At 44.2% G+C, this 23,720-nt stretch overlaps 1 protein-coding gene across 2 annotated transcripts in view; it reads left to right on the forward strand.

Moving 5' to 3' along the window:
- ELMO2 (engulfment and cell motility 2) overlaps positions 1-23,720 on the forward strand; it is a 59,229-nt gene that overhangs the window by 13,789 nt on the left and 21,720 nt on the right. Inside the window, exons 2-13 of one of the 2 annotated variants that reach the window (XM_056549899.1) lie at positions 3,434-3,562; positions 4,387-4,427; positions 6,126-6,198; positions 8,166-8,216; positions 9,843-10,024; positions 11,860-11,959; positions 12,798-12,949; positions 15,509-15,587; positions 15,730-15,765; positions 15,958-16,008; positions 17,628-17,750; positions 20,475-20,609. In XM_056549899.1, the coding sequence (XP_056405874.1) occupies positions 3,485-3,562; positions 4,387-4,427; positions 6,126-6,198; positions 8,166-8,216; positions 9,843-10,024; positions 11,860-11,959; positions 12,798-12,949; positions 15,509-15,587; positions 15,730-15,765; positions 15,958-16,008; positions 17,628-17,750; positions 20,475-20,609 (1,101 nt within the window). In that variant the 5' untranslated portion in view covers positions 3,434-3,484. Of the gene's footprint in view, positions 1-3,433; positions 3,563-4,386; positions 4,428-6,125; positions 6,199-8,165; positions 8,217-9,842; positions 10,025-11,859; positions 11,960-12,797; positions 12,950-15,508; positions 15,588-15,729; positions 15,766-15,957; positions 16,009-17,627; positions 17,751-20,474; positions 20,610-23,720 lie in introns of those variants that run through there. The other variant, XM_056549897.1, reaches the window with a different exon arrangement.

A 23,720-nucleotide genomic window follows, 5' to 3' on the forward strand; every position in this document is an offset into this window, starting at 1 on the left:
TGCAGCATCACAGCAAGGAAGAGGTTACACTCGGCACTGGACTACTGCTCCTGCTGACTTACCTGGCCCGATTTATTCCAATTGTCTTTTCATTTCTTTGGGATTCCTTTTGGCGTTCTCGGCAGGATGTGTGAATGTTTTTGGTATCCATGTCTCTTCGCTGCCTTTAGTTATGGTGCCTTTGCATCGGGCTGTGTTTCCCACCCAGGGTGCCTCCAGTTGTTGCAAAACTACAACTCCTGGCATGCCCGGACAGCCTTCGGCTGTCCGGGCATGCTAGGAGTTGTAGTTGTGCAACAGCTGGAGGCACCCTGGCTGAAAAAACATAGGGAGATGGCTAAAGTTGAGTGGGAGTAGGAAAAGCCGTCATGCAAGGTGGTGTTAAAGGGGTACTCCGCCCCTAGCCATCTTCTCCCCTATCCAAAGGAGCGAACTAGAGGCTGACGTCACAGCCACGGCAGGTGCTGCAGGAAGATCGCGGGGGTCCCCCAGCGATTAGACATCTTATCCCCTATCCCTTTGTATAGGGGATAAGATGTCTAGAGGCAGAGTACCTCTTTAAAGGGGTACTCCCCTAGAAAACATTTTTTTTTAAATCAACTGGTGCCAGAAAGTGAAACAGATTTGTAAATTACTTCTATTTAAAAAAATCTTAATCCTTCCAGTACTTATCAGCTGCTTTATGTTCCACAGGAAGTTCTTTTCTTTTTGAATTTCCTTTCTGCCTGACCACAGTGCTCTCTGCTGACACCTCTGTCCATTTCAGGAACTGTCCAGAGTAGGAGCAAATCCCCATAGCAAACCTATCCTGCTCCGGACAATTCCTAAAATGGACAGAGGTGTCAGCAGAGAGCACTGTGGTCAGGCAGAAAGGAAATTCAAAAAGAAAAGAACTTCCTGTGGATCAGAACAGCAGCTGATAAGTACTGGAAGGATTAAGATTTTTTAATAGAAGTCATTTACAAATCGGTTTAACTTTCTGGCACCAGTTTATTTAAAAAAAAAATGTTTTCCAGTGGAGTACCCCTTTAAATAGGATACGCACTCTCTTTATATATGTTCACTATAGAAATATATACCCTGAGGGTATTTTTTATAAATTTTTCGTGAGTGAGAGGAGCTTGTTGTTGCTTTACGTCGCCTCGGAACGCCTGCTTTTTTCCCCCCCCGATACGTGCGCTCCCTAAGAGTCGCCATAGAAACAGATGTCTGGATCCCATAGCTCCTAATTATTGCCCATATGTGCCCTGAACGTACAACAAGTGTAAGCTCCTCAATAGACGTAATCCCCTTTATGTGTATGTGTAAAGTGGGAACAGCGTGTGGGCGAAATTCTCTCTCTCCTCGGCGCCGCAGACTTGTTTATTTTAGGGTACGCGTCTTCCAGAGCACTGCGACAAATGTCTTGCCGCTCTGTAGCCTCATCGGGTACTATCTGTGCCTATTCATTCCCATTAAATCCTGTTAGTTTATTGTGTTTTACTTCTCTTTTTGGTTTTACCTGTTTTAAATCTGTTGCAGATTATATAACACAGAGCCTTAACCCCTTACGCACACAGCGATGGCAAATATATTTATAAAAAACTTTTTTTTTACACTTTTTGGGGGTAAAATGGGAAAAACAGACAATTTTCATTTTTATTGGGGGGGGAGGGGATTTTTCACTTTTTTATTTTTTATTTGTACATTTTTCAACTTTATTTTATTTTTTTTACACTTTTCATGTCCCCATAGGGGACTATCTATAGCAATCCTTTGATTGCTAATACTGTTCAGTGCTAGGCATAGGACATAACATTGATCAGTATTATCGGTGATCTTCTGCTCGATCTCAGACCAGAGCAGGAGACGGACGGAGGCAGGTGATTGGACCTCCGTCTGCCATTACAGATGATCGGATCCCTGCGGCAGCGCTGCGGGTGATCCGATCATCTATTTTAACATGCGCATTGCCGCAGATGCCGTGATCTGTACTGATCACGGCATCTGAGGGATTAATGGCGGATGTTGGCCATTACCGGCGAGTACCCTGCCGTGTATGACGCGAGCACCACTCCGATGCTCGTGGTCATACACAGGACGTAAATGCACGTCTTGGTGCGCTAAGTACCGCCACACCAGGATGTACATTTACGTCATTGGTCGATAAGTGGTTAAAGTAAAGACATTTTATATATATATATATATATATATATATATATATATATATATATAATATCATATCTCTTTAATTAAAAGTCCACAAGTCTTGTGAAAAAAGAATTACAGAAAAGAAATATTGCTTCTGTCTGTTACTCACTAGGTCATGCAGATGCTTTACATGTCTTTTCATGTATCTAGCTTCTGTATTTGGCTCACAAATTCCTCCGTTCTGCTGCTCACCCATTCTGACACCCACTGCTCAGGAAGGGGCGTGTCTGAGGCAAGCACTGAGCCCGCCCTCACTCACCATGCTTTCACTTCCTCCTGGATTCTGCTGTGCTGTGCTGGGTCTCTTCATCCAATCACTGCAGGCTGCTCTGTAACCCCCTCCTTTCTGTTTTCATGCTGCAGTCTAATAGGACAGGAGTGAGCACAGAGGAGTGTTAGTCCTGTCCTAACTTCCCGGACTTTGTCCCTGCCTGTGCTTCAGCTGCGACAAAGATGATCCTGCAGCTGGACAGGATTACGTTCTTGATGGTATGGGGACCCCTAGTGGTGTATATATATATATATATAGTGGTTTTATATAAGCCATGATTTGTATAAAAATAGGCCAAGTAGCTCTGTGTGTCTGCTCGTATCGGTGGATTTCCTGCTGTAGACACAGTGCTTGCTCGTTGCAGATGCGCTACCAGCGGACACACAGATCTACTCAGCTGCAGCAGGGGGGGTCCTGCAGTTGGCCCATCCGCATCACATCATGAAATACACTGTGGATACACTCCCTGTGCACCTACCCTAAGTAAGGAAACTGCATAGTGTGAACTGACCCAAACCCACTTGTGAGTCTAATGAGTTTACTTGGATGATCTCCAGCACCAGCAGCTTAAGGGTTACGTTCACATGAGCGGACCACAGCATATTTTATGTTGTGGATCTGCCACTAAAGGACAGCTGCATGGTGACTTTACATGTACTCGGAGTGGCATTACACCGCTACGAGCAGACACACTGAAGCGATGTGTGAGTCGCCGCACATGCACGGTGTTCTCGCACACATTGCGCCCGCTCCCCCTGCCCCATGAGCTAGGCCGAGAGCTGCAGAACGTTCTGTGCACAATTAGGAGGTGTTACTTCTGAAAATGGGAAGCTGTCATAGTGAAGTATGGCCACCATTGATGGTTCAGTTTGATTAAATGACTTTGGCAGTAAGTGATATAACCCCATATATACCGTAACTGTTGGCTTCAAACATAGACAAGCGATTCATCTTTTCCTTTTCTTCTTTCAGAGCCGAGTGAGAGCTCCAGCGGAAGGCTGGGCAGCAAAGCCACCAGGCGCAATGCCTCCCCCGCCGGACATCGTGAAGGTAGCCATTGAGTGGCCTGGAGCTAATGCCCAGCTGATTGAAATAGACCAGGTGAGCAAGTCACAGGGGCATGGGTCACTTAGGGCTCGTTCACACGGCCCTTGGCTAGTCCATCGCAACAAAAGGGGTTGAGAAGAGAAAAAAAAATGCATGTCCTATTTTTTTTCTCTCCACTCCGGTAAAACACTGGATCCCTGACGGACCTTATTCAAGTCCATGGGATCCATCAGGACCCATGGTGTCAGTTGTGCTCCGTTGTGCAAAAAAAGAGCTAAACTGACTAAGCACTGTGCACCTAGCCTTACATTGAGCAGAGAAAACCCCCCCGCATGTACTAGTTTTATTCCTTTGGTAAAATACCAGATCCCTAACGTACCCCATTTAAGTCAACAGGATCCATCAGACGATGTCAGTTGTGCTCCGATGCGTTTTGGGTCCGCCCGGCGCAAAAAAATAAAAAAGAACCTTATGGACCCAGAACAAGATGGAGCACAACGACTGTGTGAACCTAGTCTTACATGGACATACTGTAAACTCACATGTATCCATAAAGAGGACTCATCCCCAGGAAAAATCCCCTGTTATATATATATATCTGTATACTGTATATTTCATAAAGAGACAAACCCACACAGGCTAAAGCAGATATACACAGGACAAACACGTAATATACACAAAAGCATTTACATTATTATTATTATTATTATTATTATATAATAGTCTGTGTTCCAGACTATATAAATGGACAATATAAATAAATATGAAAATATTTCTTTTATTTGCTCATTTATTTATTCATTTATTCATTCACTTATGTATTTTAATTTATTTGTTTATTCATTTATTTATTTATTTAATAAATCTTTTCCTTACAGAAACGGCCCCTGGCATCAATTATCAAGGAGGTGTGTGATGGGTTAGTACTCACTCTTTTATACTCCTATTATTATGATGTTGCACATTACACGGATTGACCAGCTTGGATAACATCACTGCCCCCAAGAATTTACAGTCCAAAGGGATAGGGAAGAGATTAGGGAGGTCAGGGATTGTGTAAATTGTTTTGGGGATTGTACCGTATATACTTGAGTATAAGGCGACTTGAATATAAGCCGAGGCCCCTAATTTCACCCCAAAAACCCAGGAAAAGTTATTGACTTGACTATAAGCCTAGGGTGGGAAATACACCATCCCCCCTGTCATCATCCAGACCCCCGTCATCATCCCCCCCCCCCCTTCATCATCACCCTTTCAATCCCTTCAGCCATCGGCTGTCCGGGCATGCTGGGAGTTGTAGTTTTCATACCTCTGAAGGTCTGCAGGTTGAAGACCACTGCGGCCTTCGTCATCATCCAGAACCCCGTCATCATCCCCCCCCTTCATAATCACCCCTTCATGCGCAACGTCCCTGTGCGTCGTCGTCAAGGCAACGTCACTAGTGTGGGGCAGGCCCGAAGCACGGAGAAGGCCCCCCCCCCCGGTGAAAATGTACAGCCCGCAACGACTAACCATCCCCACCGGACAGTCCCTGCAGCACAGATGGCCCGGATGTGCTCACCCTTCCTTCCCACCGAGGGGAGTAGAAAACTAAAGGGGAGGTCTGGATGATGACGAAGGCCGCAGTGGTCTTCAACCTGCGGACCTCCAGAGGTTTCAAAACTACAACTCCCAGCATGCCTGGACAGCTGATGGCTGTCCGGGCATGCTGGGAGTTGTAGTTTTGCAACTTCTGGAGGTCCGCAGGTTGAAGACCACTGAGATGGGATTGATAGGTGGAGAGTTCACTCGAGTATAAGCCGAGGGGGGGGGGGGGGGGGGGGGCGTTTTCAGCACGAAAAACTCGGCTTATACTCGAGTATATACGGTAGGTGTTTAGTCTTAGGGTAATGAGATTTGAAGGACACATCTTAGGGGAATTTTGCTATTGCATTTAAAGGTTTGCGTTGCGGCTGCTGTTTTGAATGGCTGATAGCATGGAGCGGCACTTAAAGGGGTACTCCATCAACTGGCGCCAGAAAGTTAAACAGATTTGGAAATTACTTCTATTAAAAAATCTTTACCCTTTCAGTACTTTTTATCACCTGTATGCTACAGAGGAAATTCTTTTCTTTTTGAATTTCTTTTTTGTCTTGTCCACAGTGCTCTCTGCTGACACCTCTGTCCGTGTCAGGAACTGTCCAGAGCAGCATAGGATTTGCTATGGGGATTTTCTCCTGCTCGGGACAGTTCCTGATATGGGCATCAGGTGTCAGCACAGAGCACTGTGGACAAGATAAAAAAAAGAAATTCAAAAAGAAAAGAACTTCCTCTGTAGCATACATCTGCTAATAAGTACTGGAAGGGTAGAGATTCTTTTAATAGAAGTAATTTACAAATCTGTTAAACTTTCTGGCACCAGTTGATGTAAAAAAAAAAAATGTTTTCCACCGGAGTACCCCTTTAAGAAGATTAATAAATATAATGAATTATAAACATCATAAAATTGCAAAATAATTATATTATTAATGATAAAAATGATAGGATAAACATCATGAATTCCTATATAAAGTCATATGATTGAGCTTCATGAAAACGTTTTCTATTAGCTTTTTTTTTTTTTCTCTTTCCTGCCCAGGTGGTCCTTACCCAACCCAGAATATTATGCCTTTCGCTATGCGGACGGCCCCCAGCTATATATAACTGAACAGGTGAGTCGCTCGGCACCACTATAAAACCTCTGCAGGGATATAGCTGTAGTGCGGTGTTTTCCAAACAGGGTGTCTCCAGCTGTTGCAAAACTACAACTCCCAGCATGCCCGGACAGCCTACGGCTGTCCGGGCATGCTGGGAGTTGTAGTTTTGCAACTGCTGGAGACACACTGTTTGGAAAACACTGCTATAGTAGATGTGGTGGTAACATATGCTTCCGGACCCTGTTACCTGGTGGGGCCCAAAGACCTTTCTGCCACCATAGAAGAATTCTGTATAATAAGTGGCACATGATAGGTGGAGGTACCAAAAAACAACCCTAACCCCTTAAGGACTCAGGGTTTTTCCGTTTTTACCTCCTTACCTTTTAAAAATCATAACCCTTTCAATTTTGCACCTAAAAATCCATATGATGGCTTTTTCATTTTTGCGCCACCAATTCTACTTTGTAATGACATCAGTCAATCTACGGCGAAACGGAAAAAAAAATCATTGTACGACAAAATTGAAGTAAAAACACCATTTTGTAACTTTTGGGGGCTTCCGTTTCTACGCAGTAAATTTTTCGGTAAAAATGACACCTTATCATTATTCTGTAGGTCCATACGGTTAAAATTATCCCCTACTTATATAGGTTTGATTTTGTCGCACTTCTGGAAAAAATCGTAACTACATGCAGGAAAATTTATAGGTTTAAAATTGTCATCTTCTGACCCCTATAACTTTTAATTTTTTTTTGCGTACGGGCCGTTATGAAGCTAATTTTTTGCGCGGTGATCTGAAGTTTTTATCAATACCATTTTTGTTTTGATCGGACTTTTTGATCGCCTTCTATTCTTTTTTTTATGGACCAAAAATACGCTATTTTGGACTGTCAATTTTTTTTGCGTATACGCCATTGACCGTGCTGTTTAAATAATGATATATTTTTGTATTTCGGACAATTACGCACGTGGGGATACCACATATGTTTATTTTTTACACAGTTTTTTTTTTTAAATGGGAAAACGGGGGTGATTCTGACTTTTAGGGAAGGGGTTAAATCACATCTATTAAAGGACAACTGCAGCGCAATATGCACTTATCCCCTATCTACAAGATAGGGGATAAGTGTTTGATCGCGGGGGGTCCGACCGCTGGGACCCTCCGCGATCTCCCTAATGGGGCGCCACCATTAGCACTCATAGTGAGCGCTAAGGCTTCTCCCCGTCCCAATACAGTTCTATTGGGGGAGGCGGGGAGGCATGAACGCTGCCTCCCCGCCTCTCCCATAGAGATGTATGGAGGAGGCGTGCCGGCCGCAACGTCATGCTGCGGCCGGCACACCCCCTGCACGGGACAGACGTGACCCCGTACAGTAGATCGCAGGGGGTCCCAGCGGTCGGCCCCCCTGCGATCAAACACTTATCCCCTATTCTATGGATAGGGGCTAAGTGTTAATCACGCTGCAGATGTCCTTTAACTCTTTTTATTTTATTTTTTTTACACTTTTTTTTTGCATTACACTGATTGCAGGCACTGATCAATGCATTGCCATAGCATTTCATTGATCAGTGTTATCTGATCTCAGGCTAGGCTTGGAGCAATCAAACGCTGATCGGACAGCGTGGAGCCAGGTAGGGAGCCTCCCACTGTCCTCTCAGCTGTTCGGGACGCCGTAATTTCACCGCAGCGGTCCCGAACCGCTCTGCTGAGCTAACTGGCAGCATATTCTCCCATTTTAGATTTGATTGCGGTGTCTAAAGGGTTAATACCAGACATCAACCAGATCGGCGATGTCCGGTATTAGCCGCGGCTCCCAGTTGCTGATAGAAACCGGGACCCCGCAGATACGAAGCGCGCTCAAATATACGTCCGTGGTCACTAAGGGGTTAAAGCCTAGGACTTAGTGTTGCGTTGCTCTCTCTTTTTTGTTTCCTTGTGTTCTGGGACCGTTTCTCTTCCTTGACTCTCTGTAGTATTTCAGACTCGTGGAGACATAAAGAACGGAACTATTTTACGGCTGGCCGTATCGCCGGTAAGTTACATATAATCCTGTTGACTTTGCTGTATTTCATGTAAACAACAATTTCACTTGTTTCTCAGATTATAGTGCTATTTAGTGTACACTCCCTATGTTTCTGAGCTCCTTCAAAGTAACACGGGTAATACACATATAGGGTTAATTTAGTAGGCTGAACGCCATAAGTATGTGTGTGTATGTATGTATATATATATATATATATATATATAAAATTAGGTTGTCAGGATTGTTCCACTTTTATCAGAAATGTATGGGCATCTTAAAGGGGTATTCCAGTAAAAAAAAATATATATGTATATATTTTTTTCATAACAACCGACTCCAGAAAGTTAAAGGGATATTCCAGGCAAAAACATTTTATCCCTTATCCATAGGATAGGGGATAAGATGTCTGATCGCGGGGGGCCCACCGCCGGGACCCGCTGCAATCTCCCTGCAGCACCCGCATTTTATGCAGGAGCTGCGTCTTCAGTTTCGGAAACCTCCGGGTTTCTGGGACTGGGGACGTGACGTCACGCGACGCTCCCTCCCATAGACATGCCCTCTCCCATAGACATGCCCCCTCCCATAGACACGCCCCCTCCCATAGACACGCCCCCTCCCATAGACATGCCCCCTCCCATAGACATGCCCCTCCCATAGACATGCCCCCTCCCATAGACATGCCCCTCCCATAGACACGCCCCCTCCCTTAGACATGCCCCCTCCCATAGACATGCCCCCTCCCATAGACATGCCCCCTCCCATAGACATGCCCCCTCCCATAGACATGCCCCCTCCCATAGACACGCCCCCTCCCATAGACACGCCCCCTCCCATAGACACGCCCCTCCTATAGACACGCCCCCTCCCATAGACACGCCCCCTCCCATAGACACGCCCTCCCATAGACACGCCCCCTCCCATAGACACGCCCCCTCCCATAGACACGCCCCTCCCATAGACACGCCCCCTCCCATAGACACGCCCCCTCCCATAGACACGCCCCCTCCCATAGACACGCCCCCTCCCATAGACATGCCCCCTCCCATAGACGCGCAGCTGGAGACGCAGCTCCCCCATAGAATGCGGGTGCTGCAGGGAGATCGCGGCTGACCCCCCCCCCCCCCCCCCCCCGCGATCAGACATCTTATCCCCTATCCTTTGGATAGGGGATAAAATGTTTTTGCCCAGAATACCCCTTTGAACAGATTTATATATTGCTTCTATTAAAAAATCTGAATCGTTCCAGTACTTATCAGTTGCTGAAGTTGAGTTGTTCTTTTCTGTGCTCTCTGCTGACACCTCTTTCTGTCTCAGCAGAGAGCACTGTTGTCGGACAGAAAAGAACAACTCAACTTCAGCAGCTGATAAGTACTGGAACGATTCAGATTTTTTTAATAGAAGTAATTTCTGGAGCCAGTTGATATGTTTTATTTATTTTTTATTTTTATTTTTTTTACTGGAATACCCCTTTAGGGTCATGTGATAGGGACACAGATAATTCATTTATGCCTCTTAGCTGCAGGGTAACCTAAGCTAAATGCAACTTTGAGGTATTCTCATCTGCTGTCCGGGCATGCTGGGAGTTTTATTGTTGCAACAGCTGGAGACACTTATGATTTTTATTTGTTCTCTCAGTCTCGTGCAGCCCGCCAGCTCCTGGAGAGGATACAATGCTCCAGCATGGATTCCCGGCTTGATGCAATGAAGGAACTGGCTAAGCTTTCTGCAGACACTACTTTTGCTACCGAGTTCATTAATATGGATGGAGTGACTGTCCTCACCCGCCTGGTTGAAGGAGGCACAAAGCTCTTGTCACAGTCAGTATTAGGCAGAAAACAAAAGAAAATCTTGTGTAATGTATCCAGCTTTCTTACTAGAGTCTTAGACGTGATCTTCACATTCACTTTCTGGGCTTCCTGCCATTAATGAAGGCTTTGGCGCTAATAAACATTCTCCATACCTAACACTGCTATTAAATTGTGTAGTTTACTGCCGTCAGGTTCCATAAAAAATAAAAACCTAGTCCCAAGGATATACCGTATTTTTCGCCGTATAAGACGCACTTTTTCTTCCCCAAAACGGGGGGGGAAAAAGTCGGTGCATCTTATACGGTGAATACACCCCTATCGCGGTGGTCCCTGCAGCCATCAACGGTCGGGACCCGTGGCTAATGCAGGACATCACCGATTGCGGTGATGCCCTGTATTAACCCTTCAGACGCGGCGATCAAAGCTGAGCGCCGCATCTGAAGGGAAAGTGACACTAACCTGGCTGTTCAGTCGGACTGTTCGGGACCGCCGCGATTTCACCGCGGCGGTCCCGAACAGCCCAACTGAATAGCCGGGTTAGTGCTTACAGGACACCAGGAGGGACCTTACCTGCCTCCTCTGTGTCTTCTCCGTTCAGTGATCCCCTGTATGGCCGGCGCTCTCCTTCCTCGTCATCACGTCGTTGCGTACTTGCGTCGGCGTGCGTAACGACGTGATGGCAGCGATGGAGAGCGAGGATACCCGTCCGACAGCAGAGACGTTCCGGAGCGACGGGGACACGGCGACAGCGATGGAGCGACATCCACGTGAGTATTACCTCCTATGCAGTGGTCTTCAATCTGCGGACCTCCGTTGGCTGTCCGGGCATGCTGGGAGTTGTAGTTTTGCAACATCTGGAGGTCCACAGGTTGAAGACCACTATGCAGTAATTTATCCACAGCATATCCTCAGCACAGTCTGCAACACCTTCCCAATTGAAGCCAGCGAATCCGCCAGCAGATCTGCTGCAAATTAAAGGGGTACTCCTTTGGAAAATGTGTTTTTTTTTTTGTTTTTTTTTTAAATCAACTGGTGCCAGAAAGTTAAACAGATTTGTAAATGACTTCTATTAAAAAATCTTAATCCTTCCAGTACTTCTTAGCTGCTGAATACTACAGAGGAAATGGTTTTCTTTTTGGAACACAGAGCTCTCTGCTGACATCACGGCCACAGTGCTCTCTGCTGACCTCTCTGTCCATTTTAGGAACTGTCCAGAGCAGCATAATGTTTTCTATGGGGATTTTCTCCTACTCTGGACAGTTCTTAAAATGGACAGAGATGTCAGCAGAGAGCACTGTGCTCGTGATGTCAGCAGATAGCTCTGTGTTCCGAAAAGAAAACCATTTCCTCTGTAGTATTCAGCAGCTAATAAGTACTGGAAGGATTAAGATTTTTTAATAGAAGTCATTTGCAAATCTGTTTAACTTTCTGGCACCAGTTGATTAAAAAAAAAAAAAAAAAAAAAAAAGGTTTCCACAGGAGTACCCCTTTAATTTGCAGCAGATCTGACTTGACAGAGGACGCGCTGCAGAGTTAAAATCCACACCACAGGTCACTTTCCGCTGACCAGTTTCTGCAGCGTGGGTATTTGCAAAATTTAGTTCAGTTTGGTGATATCATAAATGCCTTTTTGATTTCTGACTCCCATCTACTCTATAACCTAGTGTTTCTCAAACAGCGTGTCTCCAGCTGTTGCAAAACTACAAATCCCAGCATGCCCAGACAGCCTTCGGCTGTCTGGGCATGCTGGGAGTTGTAGTTTTGCGACAACTGGAGGCGCACTGATTAGGACACCATTCTCCACTCCTGTACACCTCGTCTGACTACATTCTCTGTTCCCTTAGTTACAGTGAGATGTTAGCCTTTACACTGACCGCCTTCTTGGAATTGATGGATCACGGCATAGTCTCTTGGGACATGGTCTCTCTAATCTTTATAAAGCAGGTGAGTGTCTTGTCAATAACCGCATCCTAAAAAAAAGGGATGCCGCTGTATACTGTTAAAGGGGTACTCTGGTGGAAAACTTTTTTTTTTTTAAATCAACTGGTGCCAGAAAGTTAAACAGATTTGTAAATTACTTCTATTAAAAAAAAATCTTAATCCTTCCAGTACTTATTAGCGGCTGTATACTACAGAGGAAATGCTTTTCTTTTTGGATTTCTCTTCTGTCACGATTACAGTGCTCTCTGCTGTCCATTTTAGGAACTGTCCAGAGCAGGAGAAAATCCCCCATAGCAAACATATGCTGCTCCTAAAATGGACAGCAGAGGTCAGCAGAGAGCACCGTTGTCGGGACAGAAGAGAAATCCAAAAAGAAATGCATTTCCTCTGTAGTATGCAGCTGCTAATAAGTACGGGAAGGATTAAGATTTTTTTTAATAGAAGTCATTTACAAATCTGTTTAACTTTCTGGCACCACTTGATTTAAAAAAAAAATAAATAAAAAAAAAAAAGTCTTCCACCGGAGTACCCCTTTTAATGGGAGCAGCGGACCCCATTCACTTCTATGGATGAACTGAGTCACCCCTAGTGACTCCGTTTTGGATGTATGCACTGTTTTAAGCTGACTCATAATGGGGGGCTGTTGACCGTTTGAAATAGCGCGTATGTCAGGAAAGGAGTCATGTGTTGATGTGCCATGTGATGCAGGGCGTCAAGTGACGTGTCATGTGACGCAAGACTCCATTTTGTTTTACTAGAAGTACCAGCTTTATGATGTATGAGCTTTAAATCAGTTTTACAAGTATTTGGGCCTATAATAATCTCCTGGGTTTCTTTCCAGATCTGTGGCTATGTCTCCCAGCAGTCAGTGGATGTCTCTATTCTGCAGCGGTCTTTAGCTATATTAGAGAGTATGGTATTAAACAGCCAGGCTCTGTACCATAAGATCGCAGAGGAAATCACCGTGGGTCAACTTATTTGCCACCTGCAAGTGTAAGTTTTACACCTGTCCTTTTAAAGGGGTTCTCCACCATAAGGTGATTTTAGTACGTACCTGGCAGACAGTAATGGACATGCTTAGGAAGGATCTGCGCTCGTCTTGGGGCTAAATGGCTATGTTGTGAGATTACCATAATAATGTGGCTAGCTTTTTGTGAACTGGTTGGGTTTTCTTTTTTTACCTACAAATCCCATAATTCCATTTTCCTCCTTCCCACCCATTGATACATAAAAGAGCTGCATCCATTCAAAAGACCTGTGGTTTTCAATCAGGGTGCCTACAGCTGTTGCATTAGTTGCAGATTGATCTCTCTCCCACCAAGCGATCGCTCCACCCATTGAAGCAGACAGGCTCCTTGTCATCAGCTGACTAGTGATGTCAGGTCTCGGCCACATTGCAACCTGGGAAAAATCTGAGACAACAGTCATTTTGTATGCTGTTAAAAATAAATATTGGGGTAAAAATCACAGTAGAATTGTTATAACACCGTCACACACAGGTACAGACACTATATTATGAACTACACTAAGTTTACACCCCCTGTAGCATAGTCAAATAAAAAAAAATCATGGAAAATTCATGGAATACTCCTTTAAAGGGGATTTTAATAATTACCTGCTTGTGTTAGTGGTAAATGGCCATGTCCTTTGTTCCTCATCACAAGGCTGGCTTGTTTGTGTGAACTGGCTATTTTCTGCCCTCCAACTACAATCCCCAGGATCCCTTGTTTCTAGATGGGAGGTGACTTAATTCCCTCCCACACATACGTCACCCCTCCCATTGTAGCACAACTAGGCTCCCTTCCATGTGTGCTGCTGTGGAAACTACAATTCCCTGCAGTCCTGTGGCGAATGATCGCCCTCCCTCCACCCATTGAAGCACTGCCATGCTCCCATTCAACACCTGAGTAGTGATGTAATGTCTCGGCCCGCACTGAAACCTGTGAAAGGCCAGAGACAACACTCTTTTTGTATGCTGCTAAAACCGAACATCGGGGCATAGAAAAAATAGAAATTGTAACCATAAACCTCAAGGATAATACCAGGGTTACTGGTACATGATGAAATCGTATATGGGAGACCGTGCTTCAATTATAGGATTTTATTAACACCATACAGTTAGAAATATAATTACAAGTCCTGTCACAGGATTTAGCATGAAATAGTATAAAACAATCGTAACAAGATAATGCACAATTGTAGTAGTGTGCATTATCTTGTTACGTTACAATTGTTTTATACTATTTCATGCTAAATCCTGCTGTATGGTTTTAATAAAATCCTATAATTGAAGCACGGTCTCCCATATACGATTCATCATGTACCAGTAACCCTGGTATTATCCTTGAGATTTATGGTTACAATTTCTATTTTTTCTATGCCCCGCTGTTTGGTTTTAGCAGCATACAAAATGAGTGTTGTCTCGGGCCTTTCCCAGGTTGCAGTGCAGGCCGAGACATTACATCACTACTCAGGTGTTGACAGGGAGCATGGCAGTGCTTCAATGGGTGGAGCTACCACTGAGTGGGAGGGAGATTTATGGTTACAATTTCTATTTTATTTTCTCTTAACACCTAGGGCAGTGGTCTCCAACCTACGGACCTCCAGATGTTGCAAAACTACGACTCCCAGCATGCCCGGACAGCCAACGGCTGTCCGGGCATGCTGGGAGTTGTAGTTTTGCAACATCTGGAGGTCTGCAGGTTGGAGACCACGGACCTAGGGTTTAGGTGTACAACCATAGTATACCTCGGATAATTATTTGTGAGCTGCACTATCCAGTATTCTAAAGGTCACATAAGAATTGCAAGACCACCATCGTGCACCGGTACAGACACTATACAGTGACCCCCCGACCTACGATGGCCCCGACATACGATCATTTCAGCATACGATGGTCTCTCAGAGGCAGCATCAACATACAATGTTTTTGTATGTCGGGGCCATCGCATAAACTGCTATCCGGCAGCGCAGACTGCTTCAGCTGCCACCGGATAGCTGTTTACGGTGCCCAGTGTGGTCCGCTGATGATCACTTACCTGTCCTCGGGGCTCCGGAGCGTCCTCTTCCTGATCCCCTCCATCGTCGGCGCTCACGTTGCCGTGCACGCCGTCCCGTCATCCAATAGGAGCGGCGTGCGTAGTGACGTGATGGCGGCGACGGAGAGCGAGGATCCCTGAGAAGCAGAGACGTCCGGAGCATCGGGGACACACCGGGGACGCGGCGACAGCGATGGAGGGCGACATCCAGGTCAGCGGTGACGGTCCGGAGCGGCGGGGCAGGTGAGTATACCATCCTATACTTTACATTGCACGGATACCTCAACATATGATGGTTTCAACAAACGATGGTCCATTTGGATCGGATTACCATCGTATGTTGAGGGACCACTGTATTATGAACTACACTTATTATTACAGCCCCTATAGCACAGTCAAATAAAAATAAAAAATCTCGGAATACCCCTTTAACATGACGCGCTCGTGGTGCACATATAAGACACGTGCAGACCCGCGTACACTCTGATTTGCTGCTTCTTCTCCTCTTGCACAGCTGTAACCAGGAGATCCAGACGTACGCCATTGCGCTCATCAACGCCCTATTTCTGAAGGCGCCAGAGGAAAAGCGACAGGTGGGTGTCCCTGCAAGCACGTGACAGGCATAAGTCTATGTCCATGTGTGTTTTCTTGTGTAATGAGCCCGTGGTGTCCTTTTGGTTGCTGTCTGCTCTTAACTCCCATCTCTGCTTCTGTTTGTGTGCGTGGTGCACTCAGGAGAAGCCCCAGAGTCTCATGGAAGTTCCTGTTAGTGTGAGTACCACGTGTGGGAGTTTCTGTTGTCCTCTGTTCCTCACCCATGGATTCTCTTTCTACCTTTACTAGTTAGTGACGTTTCCCAGTTATTCCGAGCTTTTCTCCTCTTCCACATGACACTTTCCCCTTTTACTTTTATTTTCCCAACAAGTGCGACTTACAGATAATCTTTCCTCTTTCACTTTATAGGAAATGGCGAATATCTTCGTACAGAAGCATCTCCGATCTATTATTCTTAATGTAAGTAATGGGGAGCTGCTACACAGTGATATCTGGAATTGATGCTGAGTAAAGAGAATCCCATAGTAAAATTCCACATTCTCTCACCCCCTGTGCTGGTTTGTGGGTCCACTCCCAACATCCCATGAAGACACTTTAAAAAACTGTCTTCTTCACTAGGGTTCATATTGAGCGGAAACCTTTTTTAGATCACCCTAACAATGGGGAAATAGTGGTAAAGCCAATCTTTTGGGTTTGTAGCAGCTGTTTAAAGGGAACCTGCATTCCAATCTGCAGGTATCATGTTATAGAGCAGGAGGAGCTGAGCAGATGATATATATATATATATATATATATATATATATATATATATATATATACACAATAGAGTACAATCTGCAGGTATCATGTTATAGAGCAGGAGGAGCTGAGCAGATGATATATACAATACAGTACAATCTGCAGGTATCAGGTTATAGAGCAGGAGGAGCTGAGCAGATTATATATACAATATAGTATAATCTGCAGGTAACATGTTATAGAGCAGGAGGAGCTGAGCAGATGATATATACAATACAGTACAATCTGCAGGTATCATGTTATAGAGCAGGAGGAGCTGAGCAGATGATATATATATAATACAGTACAATCTGCAGGTATCATGTTATAGAGCAGGAGGAGCTGAGCAGATGATATATACAATACAGTACAATCTGCAGGTATAATGTTATAGAGCAGGAGGAGCTGAGCAGATGATATATATATATATATACAATACAGTACAATCTGCAGGTATCATGTTATAGAGCAGGAGGAGCTGAGCAGATGATATATACAATACAGTACAATCTGCAGGTATCATGTTATAGAGCAGGAGGAGCTGAGCAGATGATATATAGAATACAGTACAATCTGCAGGTATCATGTTATAGAGCAGGAGGAGCTGAGCAGATGATATATACAATACAGTACAAGCTGCAGGTATCATGTTATAGAGCAGGAGGAGCTGAGCAGATGATATATACAATACAGTACAATCTGCAGGTATCAGGTTATAGAGCAGGAGGAGCTGAGCAGATGATATATACAATACAGTACAATCTGCAGGTAACATGTTATAGAGCAGGAGGAGCTGAGCAGATGATATATACAATACAGTACAATCTGCAGGTATCATGTTATAGAGCAGGAGGAGCTGAGCAGATGATATATAGAATACAGTACAATCTGCAGGTATCATGTTATAGAGCAGGAGGAGCTGAGCAGATGATATATACAACACAGTACAATCTGCAGGTAACATGTTATAGGGCAGGAGGAGCTGAGCAGATAATATATACAGTAATTGTCCTTGAGATTGGCGCAATCGCTGAGTAACAAAAGTGAATATCAGTGTAATATCCAGAGATATCTTTCTCAGTGTATTATTCTTTTTTCCTGTAACGCTTCATTCTTTTCAAGCTGGGGTCATGTGGTCGCTCTTGGCACCTTATATACTGAAATAGTCATAGTGAAACCTGAAACGGAAAGGCCTCCTGTGTTGTATTCATTCCTGTAGCTGTAACAATGATATTCCTCCGTTTCCTATTATACTTTCAGCCATTGCTTCCTTCTAATGACTTCTCGTTTGCTTCTTCCAGCATATTATTCGAGGAAATCGGCCAATCAAGACAGAAATGGCGCATCAGCTGTATGTGCTTCAGGTGCTGACCTTTAACCTCCTGGAGGAACGGATGATGACTAAAATGGACCCCAATGACCAGGTGCCACAAATTGCATCCAATTTTTCCTTGTTATTGGAACTAAGCTATATTTATTCACCCTTAGACGACACTGGGCGTACGTATATGCCGGGCTTAGCTCACTTCACACCAGTCTTGACTTAAAGCAGTGGGAGTTGTACAACAACTGGAATCATACGGATTAGGAAACACTGTCCTAGAATTTGATTTACAGCTTACAGTACTGCTCTATAATGTCCTCTATGCTGCCGCTGCTTCTGAGGGTGTACCCCAGTGATATGGATGGCAGCAAGCTATCTTTATGACCCTTAGACGACACTGGGTGTACATATATGCTGGGCTTAGCTCGCTTCACACCAGTCTTGACTTAAAGCAGTGTTTTTTCCAACCATGGTGCCTCCTACTGTTGAAAAACTACTACTCCCTGCATGCCAGGATAGCCTTTGGCTGTCCGGGCATACTGGAAGTTGTAGTTTTACAACAACTGGAGTCATACTGATTAGGAAACACTGTCCTAGAATTTGATTTACAGCTGACACTACTGCTCTATAATGTCCTCCATGCTGCTGCTGCTTCTGAGGGTGTACCCCAGTGATATGGATGGAACAAAATGTTATAGAACCAGCAAGCTATCTTTATGACCCTTAGATGACATTGGGCGTACGTATATGCTGGGCTTAGCTCTCTTTACACCAGGCTTGACTTAAAGCAGTGTTTTTTCCAACCATGGTGCCTCCTACTGTTGAAAAACTACAACTCCCTGCATGCCTGGACAGCCTTTGGCTGTCCGGGCATACTGGGAGTTGTAGTTTTACAACAACTGGAGTCATACGGATTAGGAAACACTGTCCTAGAATTTGATTTACAGCTTACAGTACTGCTCTATAATGTCCTCTTTGCTGCTGCTGCTTCTGAGGGTGTACCCCAGCGATATGGATGGAACTAAATGTTATAGAACCAGCAAGCTATCTTTATGACCCTTAGACGACACTGGGTGTACATATATGCCGGGCTTAGCTCGCTTCACACCAGTCTTGACTTAAAGCAGTGTTTTTTCCAACCATGGTGCCTACTACTGTTGAAAAACTACAACTCCCAGCAAAGGCTGTCCGGGCATACTGGGAGTTGTAGTTTTACAACAACTAGAATCATACGGATTAGGAAACACTGTCCTAGAATTTGATTTACAGCTTACAGTACTGCTTTATAATGTCTTCCATGCTGCCGCTGCTTCTGAGGGTGTACCCCAGTGATATGGATGGCAGCAAGCTATCTTTATGACCCTTAGACGACACAGGGTGTACATATATGCTGAGCTCGCTTCATACCTCGTGAGCATTTAAAGGAGTATTCTGGGTCATCATTCAGCCCATGATGTTAAAGGGGTACTCTAAACAGATTTGTAAATCACTTCTATAAAAAAAATCTTTACCCTTCCAGTACTTTTTAGCAGCTGTATGCTACAGAGGAAATCCTTTTCTTTTTGAATTTCTTTTTTGTCTTGTCCACAGTGCTCTCTGCTTACACCTCTGTCCGTGTCAGGAACTGTCCAGAGCAGCATAGGTTTGCAATGTGGATTTTTTTCCTGCTCTGTACAGTTCCTGATACGGACAGAGGTGTCAGCAGAGAGCCCTGTGGACAAGACAAAAAAGAAATTCAAAAAGAAAAAAGAATTTCCTCTGTAGCATACAGCTGCTAAAAAGTCCTGGAAGGGTAAAGAATTTTTAATAGAAGTCATTTACAAATCTGTTTAACTTTCTGGCACCAGTTGATTTAAAAAAAAAAAAAATGTTTTCCACCGGAGTACCCCTTTAAGTTATACTGTGTAATGTTTTCCTGTTCCCTCTTTGTCCTGTTTTCATGCACAGAACCCACCCCCGAAAGTACTGTAGTGCAAGTACTGTTGTCTCTGACTTTTCCCAGCATTCTATGCAGCCAGAAACAATGTGTCATAAGTCACATGGTCCCAAGGGGGCATGAAGGGGATTTACTAATACTAACTAATGCTATCTGTGCATTTTTGAGCGCTCCTAGCGCCTGCCGGTTAGTTACATTTTTCACCCGTGTGAACCCGGCCTTACACTCTGGCCAAATAGGCTAAACCGATGCTGGTGGGTGTCAGCTGCTGATAGCAGCCGACACCCATTGTTTCTGGAGTTGGCTTAGCTCGTGAACTTGTTCCTACTTCTCCACCAAACGTCTGGTGAATGTCGCCAAGGGGTTAAAAAGATGCAGCGTAACCAGACTGTCTCTAGCTGGGGTTCAGCTAGAGAAGCATCTTAGCGGCAGTCTTTCCCAATTTATGCCAATAATTGGGTTTTCCTAAATAGTTAAAGGGGTATTCCAGCCCAAAAATTTTTTTATATATCAACTTGCTCCGGAAAGTAAAACAGATTTGTAAATTACTTCTATTAAAAAATCTTAATCCTTCCAATAGTTATTAGCTTCTTAAGTTTTCTGTCTAACTGCTCAATGATGATGTCATCAGAAAGCAGTTAGACAGAAAACAGCAACTCAACTTCAGAAGCTAATGACTATTGGAAGGATTAAGATTTTTTAATAGAAGTAATTTACAAATCTGTTTAACTTTCCAGAGCAAGTTGATATATAAAAAAAATGTTTTGGCTGGAATACCCCTTTAAAGAGGTACTTGACATACGTATTCCAAGAGTTCATCTGACCTCGCTCATCCTCATGCCTAATGGTTTATGTTTTACCCCATTTATTTCTTATGGCTTTTATTAGGCTCAGCGAGACATAATATTTGAGCTCAGAAGAATTGCATTTGATGCTGAATCTGATGGGAGTGGAGTGTCTGGAAGCGGTACTGAAAAACGCAAAGCTATGTACAGCAAGGACTACAAGATGCTTGGCTTCACTGTGAGTATTTTGTGAGAAATGCTGCTGAGAATCTGCATCACTTTCATGTTACTAAAGACTTTGCTATGAGTTTGTAGTCTTGGCTTAAACCAGTGTTTCCCAACCAGGGTGCCTCCGGCTGTTGCAAAGCTACAACTTCCAGCATGCTCGGACAGCCTTCGACTGTCCGGGCATGCTGGAAGTTGTAGTTTTGCAACAGCTGGAGGAACAATGATTAAGAAGCCCTTTTCTAGGATTTGATTTACAGCTCACACTACACAATACTGCTCTATAATGTCCTCTATGCTGCTGCTTCTGAGGGTGTACTACAGAATTATAGTGGACCAGGATATGTGTGTGTGCAGTGTATGGAGACATCATAGAGGTTAGTCTCAACCCACAGCATTACAGCTCACACTACCCAATACTGATCTATGATGTCCTCCATGCTGCTGCTTCTAAGGGTGTACTACAGAATTATAGTGGACCAAGATATTTGTGTGTGCAGTGTATGGAGACCTCATAGAGGTTAGTCTCAACTCACAGCATTACAGCTCACACTACACAATACTGCTCTATAATGTCCTTCATGCTGCTGCTACTGAGGGTGTACTACAGAATTATAGTGAACCGGGATATGTGCGTGTGCAGTGTATGGAGACATCATAGAGGTTAGTCTCAACCCACAGTATTACAGCTCACACTACACAATACTGCTCTATAATGTCCTCCATGCTGCTGCTTCTGAGGGTGTACTACAGAATTATAGTGGACCAGGATATGTGTGTGTGCAGTGTATGGAGACATCATAGAGGTTAGTCTCAACCCACTAACAGCTGGAGGCACCCTGGTAGGGAAACACTAGCTTAAATTAAAAAGGGCATCCTTCACATCACTGTAAAGAACAAGTTTGGATCCAGCGAGGGAAGTTCTCAATATGTCTTTATTCCCATGGAACAGAAGATTACAGGCAAGTTGTTTCGACTGTTAATCCGCTGTCTTAATCATGATTAAAGGGGTACTCCGATTGAAAACCATTTTTTTTATTAACTGGTGGCAGAAAGTTAAACAGATTTGTAAATTACTTCTATTTAAAAATCTTAATCCTTCAGCTGCTGTATGCTCCACAGGAAGTTGTGTTTCTTTCTGGAATTCTTTTCTGTCTGACCACAGTGCTCTCTTCTGACACCTCTGTCCATGTCAGGAACTGTCCAGAGTAGGAGCAAATCCCCATAGCAAATCTCTCATGCTCTGAACAGTTCCTGACATGGACAGAGGTGTCAGCAGAGAGCACTGTGGTCAGACTGAAAAGAAAATAACTTCCTGTGGAGCATACAGCAGCTGATTAGTACTGGAAGGGTTAAGATTATTAAATAGAAGTAATTTAGAAATCTGTATTTTAATCTGTGTATCTGTGTTTTCCACCGGAGTACCCCTTTAACAGTCAATACGCATTGGTGTTACATGCAGTGATGTCATTATGTCTGTTCCATGTGACTAAAGATGTATTGAGCACTGGATTCAAACTATCTGTGTGATCTGTGCTGGAGTGGAAGGTATTTGTCTTATTTTTATCGTTTTGCTCTTAGAGCTGAACAATGAAAATAACAATGCCTGATCCCTTACATGCCGCTCACCGGGAGCGCTCAATAGACCCCATTAAAGGGGTACTCCGCTGCTCAGCGGCGCCGGGAGCTTGTGATGTTATAGTCCGCCTACTCGTGACATCACACCCCTCCCCCTGATGACATCACACCCCCACCCCCTCAATGCAAGTCTATGGGAGGGGGCTTGACTGCCGTCAAACCCCCTCCCATAGACTTGCATTGAGGGGGGCAGGGCGTGATGTCATGAGGGGGCGGGGTTATGACGTCACAAGCTCCCGGCGCCGGCTCCAGCGTTGGGAAAAGTTTGTTCCTAACACTGAGCAGCAGAGTACCCCTTTAACTTTAATAGGGTCTGTCAGGTTCCCTGGTATTTTACTGGATAAAATAGCGATTCATGCTGCGGTGTTATGTCCTGTATTATAGATGAAATCTGCAATGGAGGCTCCTAAGAGAAGTAAACGCACCCATAGTACATTAGCTGCTAGAGTCTTTTATTTTTAGGACGGCTGCATTTGTCATCCCTTGTCATTATGGTTGTATATAGTCTCCTATACAACTTCCTATTTTTCCTGCAATATATGAGATGTTATAAATTAACGCCATCATTCTTAGACAGCTTCTATGGTTACTTACAAAATAAATGTCCTTTTACCCAGTGTATACTGGTATAGACAATACACTACTCTTCATTAAAGGGGTTCTCCACCATAAGGTGATTTTAGTACGTACCTGGCAGACAGTAATGGACATGCTTAGGAAGGATCTGCGCTTGTCTTGGGGATGAATGACTATGTTGTGAGATTACCATAACACTGTGGCTAGCTTTTTGTGAACTGGTATTTCCTGTTTTAGTTTTCTTTTTTTGACTACAAATCCCATAATTCCATTTTCCTCCCTCCCACCCATTGAAATATAAATGAGCTGCATCCATTCAAAAGACCAGTGGTTTTCAATCAGGGTGCCTACAGCTGTTGCATTAGTTGCAGATTGATCTCTCTCCCACCAAGCGATCGCTCCACCCATTGAAGCAGACAAGCTCCCTGTCATCAGCTGACTAGTGATGTCAGGTCTCGGCCGCATTGCAAGCTGGGAAAAATCTGAGACAACAGTCATTTTGTATGCTGCTAAAAATAAATATTGGGGTGAAAATCACAGAAGAATTGTGAGAAAACCGTCACCCACAGGTACAGACACTATATTATGAACTACACTAACTTTACCGCCCCTGTAGCATAGTCAAATAAAAGAAAATCCTGGAATACCCCTTTAAACAGCGCTCTAAGTATATGGGGTATACATCCAAGAAATAGCTACAAATAAAGCAGGTTTACACAACAGGATATCCTGTTTCTAAGTCTATGTTCATACGGCGGAATTTTCTAACGTAATCCGCCAAAAAAAATGTTGCTGAAAAATTCCATTCCTATTGATTTCAGTGGGATTCTACTGCACTGTGCACACAGCCGAATTTCCGTGGCAGAAACATCTGCTGCAAAAATCGCGATTTAAACATCCACAGACGCAG

This window comes from Hyla sarda, chromosome 13 (genome assembly GCF_029499605.1).
Source record: "Hyla sarda isolate aHylSar1 chromosome 13, aHylSar1.hap1, whole genome shotgun sequence".
Lineage (NCBI taxonomy): Eukaryota > Metazoa > Chordata > Amphibia > Anura > Hylidae > Hyla > Hyla sarda.